Source organism: Camelus dromedarius, chromosome 27, assembly GCF_036321535.1.
Source record: "Camelus dromedarius isolate mCamDro1 chromosome 27, mCamDro1.pat, whole genome shotgun sequence".
Lineage (NCBI taxonomy): Eukaryota > Metazoa > Chordata > Mammalia > Artiodactyla > Camelidae > Camelus > Camelus dromedarius.
Window position 1 is genome coordinate 8,544,023 of NC_087462.1, and position 13,935 is coordinate 8,557,957.

The 13,935-nt window shown below is 38.9% G+C and overlaps 2 protein-coding genes across 2 annotated transcripts; both read left to right on the forward strand.

The window, feature by feature from the left end:
• Nucleotides 1-398: 398 nt before the first annotated feature.
• LOC105105163 (olfactory receptor 7A10) lies at nt 399-1,616 on the forward strand. The gene has a single exon (XM_010998931.3). It carries the CDS (start codon nt 414-416, stop codon nt 1,344-1,346), a length of 933 nt encoding a protein of 310 aa, XP_010997233.2. The 5' UTR covers nt 399-413; the 3' UTR covers nt 1,347-1,616.
• A 6,831-nt stretch (nt 1,617-8,447) lies between these two features.
• On the forward strand, nt 8,448-9,380 carry LOC105105162 (olfactory receptor-like protein OLF4). Its single transcript, XM_064479938.1, has one exon. It carries the CDS (start codon nt 8,448-8,450, stop codon nt 9,378-9,380), a length of 933 nt encoding a protein of 310 aa, XP_064336008.1.
• Nucleotides 9,381-13,935: the final 4,555 nt, after the last annotated feature.

Here is a 13,935-nt window from a genome sequence, read left to right on the forward strand (position 1 = left end):
TACTTGCCTTACCCTTTCTACATACCATCTGTCACTAACTAAAATGTTATGATTTTCTTATTTGCTTATATTTTCTTTCTCCACCATTGAATGGTAGGGCCCTATTTTGTTTTTCAGCAATAACTTAATTGCCTAGACTGCCTCAGTTTATATTCCTGAAATGCATGAAACTTTTCTAATGAAAACTATAGAATACATTACCCCTTAGGGAAGGAGTTGATTGGGACAAAAATTTTGTATCAGCGATGACAAAGGGGAATCTCCTAAAGTAGATGATATTCATACACAAAATATTTCATTTAATTTCACAACTGCAAAATATAAGTCATAGCATTTCAAACATGTGAGTAAAGCACATGGCTGTGAAAATTAGTCATGTTATTTTCCTCTTTCCTAGAAGTCACCTCTACCACATGAAACCAGGCAATGATACACGACTTTCAGAATTTCTTCTTCTCGGAATTTCAGAGAAAACAGAACTGCAGCCCATCATATTTGGGCTTTTCCTCTCCATGTACCTGATCACTGTGTTTGGAAACCTGCTCATCATCTTGGCCATCACGTCAAACTTCCACCTCCACACACCCATGTACTTCTTCCTCTCCAACCTGTCCTTTGTAGACATCTGTTTCACCTCCACCACCATCCCAAAGATGCTGTGGAACATCCAGACCCAGAGCAAAGTCATCACCTATGAAGGCTGCATCACTCAGATTTATTTTCTCATACTCTTTGCAGTGCTGGACATCTTCCTCCTGACCGTGATGGCCTATGACCGGTTTGTGGCCATCTGTCACCCCCTGCACTACATGGTCATCATGAACCCCTGGTTCTATAGGCTGCTGGTTCTGATGTCCTGGATCTTGAGTGTCCTGAATTCCTCTTTACACAGCTTGATGATGTTGCGACTGTCCTTCTGCACACACTTGGACATCCCACACTTTTTCTGTGAACTCAATCAAATGATCCAACTTGCCTGCTCTGACACCTTTCTCAACAACATGGTGATGTACTTTGCAGCTGTCCTGGTGGCTGGTGGTCCTTTTGCTGGTATCATGTACTCTTACTCTAAAATAGTTTCTTGCATACGTAGGATCTCATCAGCTCAGGGGAAGTATAAAGCATTTTACACCTGTGCGTCTCACCTCTCCGTTGTCTCCTTATTTTATTGCACGATGCTAGGAGTGTACCTTAGCTCTGCTGCTACCCACAGCGCACACTCAAGTGCAACAGCCTCAGTGATGTACAGCGTGGTCACACCCTTGCTGAACCCCTTCATCTACAGTCTGAGGAACAAAGACATGAAGAGGGCTCTGAAAACGCTGTTCGTGAAGGGAACTGTATAAGGGCCAAACGTCACCCAAGGGATGGAAAACCCGTGACTGAAGTGGTCAAAGCCGCAGAGAGGGCAGTTGTGACTATCTGATCAGACAGTGGAAGTAGAACTTGCTCTTTTTAAAAAATTAAATTCCTGGAATTTCCATTTCTGTGACTGTAACTTCTCTCTTCAGTTTACGGGACTCTCTTTAGTAAGCCTTCTGCTGCCTCTGACACACAACGGCTTCTCCTTGTCTTATTCCTACTTTCCCAAATTTACTTCAACCATGTATCAGAAATATTTGGAAACTCCTGTTTACCTAATGTGACGACATGGATTTCTGTTTTTAAGAATAACTTCTCAAATCACATAGGTCATACCAAATATTTTTTTCATTAGTTTTTGAAAAGAACTGTTGAGTTGTAGTAATCCTATTTTTTAAAAACCCCATATATTTGAAGACTGAGGCAATCTGTGTAATTTTATACCAGGGGAAAATCTGAGGCACTATTTTCACTACTATATCCAGCATTCCTTTGTACATCACTACCTTAACTGCTCCTTCTCACCGTTTGGACTGTAACATACTACTGTGATTTACAGGGGCCATTGCTTCTTATTCTCCTCATTGGGATCGTGTTCTTTCTTTGCTTAGTGTCCGCAAGGCCTGCCTTACCCACTCTCAAAATGATTATCAGATACACGTCTGCAAGAGGAGTCCCCATTAAGAGACAAACTTTAATAAGTAGATTCACCTAAGATGACCTTAGAATCACAGATGACCTTCAACATGAAGCTAAATTGTAACTGATACATTGTATTACTATGCCAAATATTGATTTTCCATGCTGTATATTTACTGGAGGATGGAGGATAGATGTCCATGTGTAAGGAGAGCTTCATACATATTAGTGAAAGATTGTTTGCCTTTTTTCTAATTTTTATTGAGTTATCTTCCTGTTTCTGCTTGAAAACTTCCACTTCTACCTATAAAATGACTCCTTTCATTGCTCTAATGGAAGTATAGCCCCCTGTCTACACTTTTGTCGTAACCAGGAGCGGAATGGTGAATGATCATTACCATTATCTTCCATTAAACAGCTCTGTTAATGCTCACGATCAAAAAATGACTCAGAGACCTTGAATTCCTGTCCAGTCATGTAAATCAGCATCACCAATTTTTCTGCACAAACATACACGTCCCTCGACCTCTTCCGTTTACCTGGAAGTGAACGCCAATGAGAGCATTCAAATACAGCTTTCTGAAATAAACTCAACCAACAGAGTGACCATGAAAGCTCTTTCCATATGCAGGAAGAGATGCCAAAAATAATCAGTGGTAATTATGACTGTCCTCATTCTGTTCACTTTGGTTTTTGTATCAGTTAGCTGTCTCTGCTTAGCAAGTCATCCTAAAAGCAAATGATTTAATATGATGCCTTTATTACCAAATGAGATTGCAAGGTGGGGAGTAGTTCTGAGCTCCGCTGAGCTCCTAACGAGGGGACACTCAGCTATGAAACCCTACATTGTTTCTCTAAGGCTCATCCGTGATGTGCGTGGCAGGTGCCCTTCCCACTTGATCCACTGTGATCCGTTTACTCTATTTCTCTGTCTAGTTTCATCTTCTATTTTACAGAAAAAGAGTGCCAAGTTAGAATTCCTTTAATTTGCTTCTACTATTTCTACGACATTTTTCTTTCTCCTCACTTAGAAGAGATATCTCCTGTCACTGCTCAGTGTGAATCAGCTGTGTTCTAGATCCTACTCTGACCAATGCACCCTTAGACTTCAAAGTGATTCACTGGAAAATAATTACATACTATACACACACATTTTCAAATGATGAATCAAATGAACTGTACAAAAATTACACTCCATACTGCATGTTCCCTTGTGTGTATAATTCAAGAAAGTGCACAGTAACTCTAAAGGCTTCTTAATGCAATTGTGGAAACTTTAATCTCCCTGAACCTCAATCCTCATTTTGTAGGTAATGTGGAATAATAAACACAACTCCCGAGGAATGCTGCAAGAAATAATAGAAATGAGTGGATGTATTTTGTGGAATCCAAAGAAAACGTTCAGATGTAAAGTTGTGTGCATTCACATGTGTGTGCTTATCTGTACACACATTTCTTTCAAATCAGCATACTCATAACTACATATGTACACACACAGATGCACTTATGGTTCTATCTTTTATGTAGGAAGAAAACTTGAGAGAACATTGGAGAGGATACAAGCGAAGAACATGAATATTTGAAAACAATAGGGGAGCTTTGGCACACATCAGGTGCACCAGCTTATCTGGCAGCGGTCCAGGGGACACCCTGTGAGTCCCTGACTCTGGAGGCCAAGGGGACTGGCATTCCTAACTGGATCACAAAAATCAGAAAAACAGTTGTTTCCAGACTCCCATCCCCAGGGCACTGCACAGGCAGCAGACTGAATCACACTCCAGTCTTCTTGAGTAAAAGAGGCCTGTTTGCTTGTCCAGGAACGTTGGCCTGAGGGGCAGGCTTCTGGCCTGGCGTGTTCCTCCTAAAGGCCTAAGGAGGTGATCTCAGGGAACAGAGGTTGCTAGGTGCAGTCTTTGCACCCTCCTCTGCCTCGCTCCAGCTTGCTGGTACCTCCCACAAAGGCGCTTACGCCCTTCGTCGGCCCTCTTGATTTTCGCAGCTGCTTCCAGGTCCTGGTCCATCCTTACATCACCTGGCTCAGTACGACAGTGGGGCTTCTATTCAGAGGCCCCACAGGACTATAACCAAAGGAGGAAGAGTTCTTAAACAGCGACCACCTTCAGGGCACAGCAAGACATAACTGACCCAGAAGTTCAGTTTTCCAGTGAAATAGGCTTATACCCTTATCATCATCCCTGCAGCCTCAGGGGCAGGCTTCTAGCTGAGCACACATCAGTGCGCTGACTGTTAATATTTCCAGATACCTTGGAAGGTGGCCATTTTCCTCACACCCTCCTTTACTGTGCTCCAGGATGCCTCTGTACCTTGGAGTGTGCACAATGATTGAAGTCGTTTGCGTTACACCTGAAACTAAAATTATGTCATGTATGAAATTCACCTCAACTTGTAAAGTGATGTGTGCAGAGCTGAGTTTTCCCAAAAAACTCATGAGAGAATCTATTTCCTTTCCAATTTCCAATTGTATTTCTGGCCATCTGCATACCTTGGCTTCTGGCCCTTTTTCCATCTTCAAAATCTCTCTAACACCAAATCTTTTGTGTCCCTCATCAGCAGGTAGAGGGCCGCTGTGGTTACTTTAGTGCCACTTAGATAATCATGGCTAATATTCTTATCTAAAAGTCAGCTGATTAGCAACCCTGTTCAAGCTGCGACCTCAGTCCTTCCTGGTTTAAAATAAAGGTAACATATTCTGGTGGTTGAGATTCGTATGTTGGAGGACCTATTCTGCCTGTTATAAAATCTTTCTCAGGTATGTTTCGTTTTGTGTCATTCGAGGACTGTTCTAGTAAGAAGTAAACACAGAATTTACCGGAGCCTCTGGAATTAAAGAATATGCTCTTCCTTGAAACTTCTATGCAAAGGAGGTGTTTGGTGCAGAAGACCTTAATCACCTGCCCCTAACTCTATCACAGGATCCAGCCTTGCTGCTCTGAGTGGTCCACAGACAGGGACCTGCAGCATCCATAACACCCAGGGGCTTGTTAGCAATATAGAACTTCTGGGCTCACCCAGACCTGCTGATTCAGATTCTGCATTTGTGGTAGGATTTTTGTTGAGCCACAGAGACACTGAAGTGGAAGAAATGTTGGTGTAGAATAGGTTTCCTCGCCCTTTACTGTCGACATTTGGGCAGATAATTGTTGTGGGTGCTTTCCTGCGGATTATAGGCAGCATCGCGTTAGTTAAGCCAAGCATTCTTGGGGGGTAAAAAACATTTCTGTTTGAAAACCAGTGGCTTCCATTTTGAGAACTAGAAGCATCCTGACAGAATGCAATCAAAGCCCATCGTGTTCTCAGATACTAACTTTGGGTAGATCACTAAACCTCTTGAAGCCCCATTTCTATAATCGATAATGGAGTTCCTGAAGGTACTTCCTCATGGATAAGACATTTATAAAAAGTAAAACAAACAATCCCTATGAGGTGGGAAGCCCATGTTTTAGTACAGAAAACACCTAAATATATCTCTTGTTAAATGTAAACGAACATTTAATAATGAAGGACTAAATGACAGCTCTAAACCAGAGACGTAATTATAAAATTCCTAATTTCTTATTTGTTATGGCAAAAGTTTCACGCTGACAATGCATGCAGTGCCCAAGGTTTATTATCAAAAGAACTCAATTCTCTTGTTTAAAAAGAAGAATTAAAATTGTCCAGACGTGCAGGGGCTGTGTCCCCACCATAAGTCAATACTTTGAAGATACAAGAGACCTAATCCAGACAGGTTCCTCAGTCTTCGACTTGGGGAAATCTACCTCAGAGTTCAGACTGGGTGATAGGAGATGTAGAGACCTGAAAGGGAGGCAATTTCGTGGGGAAGGAGTAAAAAGAGTAAAGACCTGGATTCATTCTACCTTACCCTGGTCTCTTGTGAGCAGAGAATCATTAGGAAAAATTTTCTTCATTCCAGAAGACTTTCCCACAAGGGAGTTACGTCTTAGAGGTTGAAAAAACAAGAAAGAAATGTGCCTAATGAGCAGATATAAGGAGCTATAAATATCTCTGTGTCTACAGTCTCTCAGCCGGTGTAAACTTGGACTGGAAGGGGCACAGATCTGATTTTTCGTTGGTTGGTTGGTTCTCCTAATTCTGGCTGGGGGACTGATGTTTCATTCCTTCCTGCTGCCTTGTCTGAGGACAGAGCCTTAGTCTCCATCATCAGCCATCCAGGGAAGAATCCAGACTCCCCCCTCACAGACCTTCCTCTCCGAGTTCCCATCCAGGGAGGTCCAGTAACCCACTTGACTGCGTGAGAAGGTCAGAGAAGAAGGAAGCCAAGAACATTTACCAATCATTACCTGAGGGCCAGTTCATCTCAGCCCAGAGGCAAGAGTTTGTTGTTTGTTCATCTGCTTGATTAATTAACTGTTTTTATTTCAGTGGTTACATATTTTACAGTGTAACTGTGCTATTCTCACTTTTGATTGTCTTTCCTATTATTTATTGTTAAATTGCTGTTATGTCAATGCTAGAAACATATGTTGATTGTTAAATTCAATCTGCGGTTCTAATCAGGGGGTAGTTTTCTCCCAGGGGATACACTGAGCAGTGCCCAGGGACATTTTTGGCTCCACACTGGAGTTGGGTGAGTGGCGACCACGGATGCTGTAAATATCCTTCAATATACAGCACAGAGCATGCAACAGAAAATGATCTGGTCCAGGAAATCAATAGTATTAAGACTGAGAAAACCTAGGTTAAAGAATAAAGTTTTTTGTATTTATTTATAGCTGTCTTTGGGTGGTTTTCCAATCTTGTTAACACTTTCTGTTTCTGCCAGCAAAATTAGAGCACAGCTTTTGCTACCAGTTTAAAAGTTCCAACCAGTATGACTGCTCTTTAGGTCTTTTTCCCAGGCTGATGGGCATGAAAGGCATTCCTTTGTTTCTTAAACTATTGCTCAGTTTCAGCAAACTTTACATAGTTGGTCACCATTTTCATTTGCCTATTATTATTATATGCCCATATATTATTTGCCCATTTTTGTACACTTGTCAGCATTTCAAAAGATTTCTACAGATCATTGTTTCTCAATTGACTTTGGAGGATATTTTTTGACCAAGTGTTTTTTTTATTTTATTTAAATATATCTATCTTCTTGCTCCTCAGTTTCTTGCTTTATTGGAGGTGGTTTTTCCACCTCTAAATTGTATGTGTGGTTCTCTAGATGTCCATCTAAAATGCATTGGTTGCTCTTACATTAAGGGTGTATGTAATCCCTGTTTTTTGTATGATGTTGGAGGGAGAGGACCAATTTCATATTCTCCCAGAGAGATAGCCATTTAAAAATCCACACTTTTCCACCTAAATTGAAATATAATCTTGCCATGTTGTAAATGTCAGTACATATTGACCAAAGTATTGATTCATTCAACAGTAATGACGGAAAGCATTCTAGCAATATTATAATTTTATTTTATTGAAGTCTTTGAAATTTTAATTATTAATCTCTGTTGATATTATTACATTTCCATTCTTAGTGTAATCCATAAGGCTGGAACCTAGAATCACATGGAAATAATACAACACAGGAGGCCATGGGGTGTGTGTGTGTGTGTGTATGTGTGTGAGAGAGAGAGAGAGAGAGAGAGAGAGAGACTTGCGGGGTTGAGCAGTTGTCAGAACAGGGGTACGAGGTCTTGTGCATTCCAAGGTGACTCTTACAATCCTGGGGCCAGGACTCAGTCAAGGGAGATACTAAGCAGGGGGTCTGTTTCAATTCATGGGACACCTCTGCAACAAGATTAATAAAGTGTAAGATTTAGTACAGACATGGAAGTCCCTGTGTCCTGGGTTTCAGGAGTAGGAGGGAGGCCACTTCCCGCTTCAACGTGCGTGACATCATCTCTCATCAATCTTTCTCATGTTTATTCACCTCGCGACACTGGCTTCACTTTTTTTGACTTGAATGTTTGAAACAAGCACCTTCCTCGGGGACTTTGTGCCAACCATTCCCTCTGCTGGGCACATATGTCCCCACATAAACTCAGTCTCTCCTTTATATCTCCTCTCTATTTCTTCATACCACCGGTCAGCATGGGATGTTATATAATTTTACTATTTGTTTATATAGTCTTATTACACATACGATTGAATGGTAGGGACTTTGTTCTTCAGCACCCATTGCCTCGATATGCTTAAAACATGATCAGGCCTCATATTACATTCCTGAATTACATGAAGAAATTCTCATTAAAACTGTCAAACACATGACCCTTAGGGAAAAAGCTAACTGGGACAAAAATTCCAGATCAGAAGGGGTACAAAAGATCCCTTATATGGGATCATATCCATACACAAAACATTAAAATTAATTTTGGCAGCAAAATATAAATTGTAGCATTTCTAATATGTGAGTAATGCACGTTTGTGCAGAAATTAGCCATGTTATATCCTTCTTTTCCAGAGGTCACTTTCATTGCATGCAAACAGACAATGCTACACGAATTTCAGAATTTCTTCTTCTCGGATTTTCAGAGGAGCCAGCATTGCAGCCCCTCATATTGGGGCTTTTCCTCTCCATGTACCTGATCACTGTGTTTGGAAACCTGCTCATCATCTTGGCCATCACGTCAAACTTCCACCTCCACACACCCATGTACTTCTTCCTCTCCAACCTGTCCTTTGTAGACATCTGTTTCACCTCCACCACCATCCCAAAGATGCTGTGGAACATCCAGACCCAGAGCAAAGTCATCACCTATGAAGGCTGCATCACTCAGATTTATTTTCTCATACTCTTTGCAGTGCTGGACATCTTTCTCCTGACCGTGATGGCCTATGACCGGTTTGTGGCCATCTGTCACCCCCTGCACTACATGATCATCATGAATCCCCGGCTCTGTGGACTGCTGGTTCTGGTGTCCTGGATCATGTGTCTCCTGAATTCTTTGTTACAAAGCTTAATGGTGTTACGATTGTCCTTCTGCACAAACTTGGAAATCCCACACTTTTTCTGTGAACTCAATCAAATGATCCAACTTGCCTGTTCTGACACCTTTCTTAACAACATGGTGATGTACTTTGCAGCTGTCCTGCTGGGTGGTGGTCCTTTTGCTGGTATCATGTACTCTTACTCTAAAATAGTTTCTTGCATACGTAGGATCTCATCAGCTCAGGGGAAGTATAAAGCATTTTCTACCTGTGCTTCTCACCTCTCCGTTGTCTCCTTATTTTATTGCACGATGCTAGGAGTGTACCTTAGCTCTGCTGCTACCCACAGTGCACACTCAAGTGCAACAGCCTCAGTGATGTACAGCGTGGTCACACCCTTGCTGAACCCCTTCATCTACAGTCTGAGGAACAAAGACATGAAGAGGGCTCTGAAAGCAATGTTTGTGAAGGGAACTGTATAAGGGCCATGTCCTAAAACCAAGAAAGCACCCATTATTGCGAGGTCAGAGCTTCAGAATTAGAAATTGTCATTTTTTGATCAGAATATGGAAGGATAATTTGCTGTTTTTAATTATTTTCTGGAATTTCTATTTCTTTGAACTCAAACTCAACTTCTCTATTCAATTTATGTTAACTCATTTTATTAAGCTCTCTGCTGTCTCTGATATCCATCAGATGTTCCTTTTTTTTAATTCTTACTTTCCGAAATTTATTTCAACAATGATTCAGAAATACTTGATATATGTGTTGCCAAAGCCAGCACTGAATCAGAAATATTTGGAAATTCCACTTTACCTTAATGAAACAACATGGATTTTTTAAAAATACTTTTTCTCAAATTGCATATATCATACCAAATAGTTTTCTTTCCTTTTACTAAAATAATTCCCAAATCAACAAAATGATTTTACTAAAACTATTCCTATCAAAAAAAGTACACTTGATGACCAAAACATTTTACATAAATTTTATAATAGAGGAAAATCTGAGATACAATATTCACTTTTGTACCTAATTTTCCTTTGCACATTACTGTCATAACTGCTTTTTCTGATATTTTGGACTGTAACTCACTACTGTGATTTATAGCAAGTCATTGATTTTTGTTTTGTTTTTCATATTCCAAATGAAAATGAGATTCCACATGTAAGAGAGTCTTTCTCTGTCTGACATATTTCACTTAGCATAATACGTTCTGCATCCATCCATGTTGCCTCAAAGATCAAGATTTAATTTTTTTAAAGGCTGTTACTCCATTGTATATATCATGTATATATCATGCTTTTATTATCCATTCATCTATTGATGGACACTTAGGTTGCTTCCATATCTTGGTTATTGTAAATCATGCTGCAATGAACACTGGTGTGCAGATATCTTTCTGATTTAGTTTTTTTGTTGTTGTTGTTGTTTTCTTTTGGCAGATACCCTGAAGTGAAATTGCTGAATCATATGGAAATTCTATTTTTAATATTTTGTGGAACCTCCATACTGTTTTCCATAATGGCTGCATCAAGTTACAATCCCACCAACCGTGCGCAAATGTTCCCTTTTCTCCATATTCACACCAACACTTGTTATTTCTTATCTTTTTGGTGATAGTCATTCTGACAGATATGAAGGAGTATCTCTTTGTGGTTTTGATTTTCATTTACCTAATGATTAGTGCTGTTGAAAATCTTTTCATTTGTATGTTGGCCAACATTATGTCTTCTTTGGAAAAGGCCTGTTCAGATCTTCTGCCCATTTTTTAATTGGGTTGGGGTTTTTCTTGATGCTAAGTTTATAAGCTCTTTGTATATTTTGGATATTAATGCTTTGTTGAACATACCATTTGCAATTATCTTCTCTCATTCAGTAGGTTGTCTTTTCATTTAGTTGATAGTTTTCTTCACTGTGCAAAGATTTTCAGTTTCATGTTGTCCTACTTGTTTGTTATTGCTTTTGTTTGCCTTGCCTGAGAAGACAGATCAAAAAAATATACATATATTTTTGATAGTGGGGCAATATCCAGCACCAACTGCTAAGAGTGGGCTAGGACACCTCATGGGCACCCAGAAGTACCCGCCTCCCCCACAGATATCCAGTGCACATTTGTGCACATGGCCCTCCAGAATAGAGAGGAAATAAAAATAGAAATTAAAGAAAACAATAAAAGGGTCAATAAAAGAAAGATTTTGGAAAGATAAACAAAACTGATAAATCTTTAGCCAGGCTCACCAACGAGAATAGAGAGAGGACAGAAATCATAAAAGTAAGAATTTAAAGAGGAAAAATAACACCTAATACCACAGAGATACAAACAAACAAACAAACAAACAAAAAATAGAATACTATGAACGGTTGTATGCCAACAAATAGAACAGCCAAGAAAACAATGAGCAAAGGTCTATAAACAAACAACATGCAAAGACTGAATCAAGAAGAAACAGACAATTTGAACAGATAAATCACTAGGAGTAAAACTGAATTTGTAATTAAAAAACAAGAATTTCCAGCAACAAAAGTCCAGGACTGCACAGCTTCACGGGGGAATTCTACTTAACATCTAAAGAAGGACTAATATCTATCCTTCTCAAACTATTGCAAAAAATTCATTCTACAAGGCCAACATTACCCTGATACCAAAACCAGACAAAGACAGCATAAAGAAAGAAAGTTCTAGGCTAAAATCTTTGATGAACGTAGATCAAAAAATCCTTGACAAAAAAATCCTCAACAAAATATTAGCAAACTGAATCCAACACTATATGAAAAGAATCATATACCATGATCAATTGGATTTATTCCGATATCACAAAGATGGTTCAACATTTACAAATTACAAAGTGATATACCCCTTTAACAAAAGGAAGGATAAAAATCACATGATCATTTCAACAGACGCAGAAAAAGCATTTGACAAAATTCAGCATTCATCTATGATAACACTCTCATCAAAGTTGGTGTTGAGGGAACATATCTCAACATCGTAAAGGCTTTTGACAAACACGGTCAACATCATACTCAACAATGAAAACCTGAAAAGTTTTTCTCTAAACTCTGGAGCGAGACAAGGATGACCACTCTTGCCACTTTTATTTAACATAATATCGGAAGTCCTAGCCACAGGAATCAGGCAAGAAAAAGAAATAAAAAGCATACAAATTGAAATGGAAGAGGTAAAGGTGTCACTATTTGTAGACAACAAAAGATACTTTATATAGAAAACCCTAAAGCCTCCACTCAAAAACTATAGAATCAATAAATAAATTCAGCAAAATTACAGGGTACAGATTAATATATTAAAAATCTATATAATATAAATTTCTATACACTAATAATGAAATGTCAGAAGGAGAAAGAAAAAAGCAATTCCATTTAAAATTGCATCAAAAAGAATTTAATACCTAGGAATAAACTTAAGCAGGGAGATGAAAAACCTACACTCTGGAAACTATAAATCATTGACAAAGGAAATTGAAGATGATAAAAGAAATGGAAAGATACTCCCATGCTCTTAGATTGGAAAAATTAATATTGTTTAAATATTAAAATTTAAAATTAAATATTACCTGCAATTTTGCTGAAAATCTAATAATTAATACCCTATATTTTCTACTCTTGATTTAATGAAGATGCTTTATTCTCAGTTTTATTAAGTATGAAAAGTTGTCACTGTTTTGTTTTTTCTAAATCAATAAAGTTAATAAAGACATCTAAAAAAAAAATGGCCATACTACCCAAAGCAGTCTATAGATTTAATGCAATCCCTATCAAAATAACCATGATATTTTCACAGAATTAGAACAAATAATCCTAAAATTTATATGGAACCACAAAAGGCCCCAAATGGCCAAAACAATCTTGAGAGGGGAAAAAAAATCTCTTCCAGACTTTATACTACAAAGATACAGGAAAAAAGTTTCTAATAAGCTGGCCTCAAGAAGATTAGCCATGATTATCTAGGTGGGGCTAATTTATTCACACGGTCCTCTAAATATGGATGAAGAGGCAGAGGAGTTGGAGTTTCTGTCCTTTCTCTCTTTCTTTCAAGTCTCATGTCTGCATTGGAAAATGGAGTTCATAATAGTACTACCTTATAGGATGGAGTTTTCTAAAAATTAAAGCTTACAATCCCTATAAGGTACTAAAATCTACGTGTTCTCTTACAATTAAAAACATTTTCTACTGACAGGCACATGTAGAATAGATAAACAAGATTATACTGTATAGCACAGGGAAATATATACAAGAGCTGGTGGTGGCTCACAGCAAGAAAGAATGCGACAATGAATATATGTATGTTCGTGTATAATTGAAAAATTGTACTCTACACTGGAATTTGACACAACATTGTAAACTGACTATAACTCAATTAAAAAAAAAACATTTTCTAATGAGAGACTGACAGCTCTTAACTGGTGCCACAAGTATGAAGTTCCTAATCATTTTGGCAAAACTGTCATGAATCCAAGCAGTGTACTGCCCAAGGTTTTGTATTAAAGGAAAAAACTATACCACTTCTTGAAGATGAGAATAGTAATTTTCTAGAGCTATCAGGAGATGTGACCCACCAGAAGTAAATGCTTTGATTAGGAGCCTAATCAACAGAATTCTCAAACATAAACTAGGGAGAAAAGTTGAACTCAGGGTTGGGATGAGGTGCTGAGGCCTCAAGGCTCATTCGTCTGGAATATAAGAGAGATCATGGAAGGAGTAATCAATACTGAATTCGTCTGGCTTGTAATACTGTCTCCTAGAGCAGAGAATGAGCAGGAAAATTTTCCAATCTGTCCAGAAGAATGTCCCTCAGGGAAATCAATTATTACAGGTGTTATTAACAAGAGGGAGATGCGCTAATGAGCAGACACAGGGAGCTGTAAATATCTCCTCTGCTGCAGTCCCCCAGCCTGTGCAACCTTGGGCTGGGTCAGATACGGTTGTTGCTTTAGGAGTCATAACTCTGGCTAGGAGACCAATGCTCAACTCCACCCTGTTGTCTTGTCTGGAAAGAGAGTTTCTATGCCCATCCAG

Coding starts and splice junctions, on each gene's coding strand:
- LOC105105163 (XM_010998931.3), top strand. CDS start 414: ATGAAACCAGGCAATGATACACGACTTTCAGAATTTCTTCTTCTCGGA.
- LOC105105162 (XM_064479938.1), top strand. CDS start 8,448: ATGCAAACAGACAATGCTACACGAATTTCAGAATTTCTTCTTCTCGGA.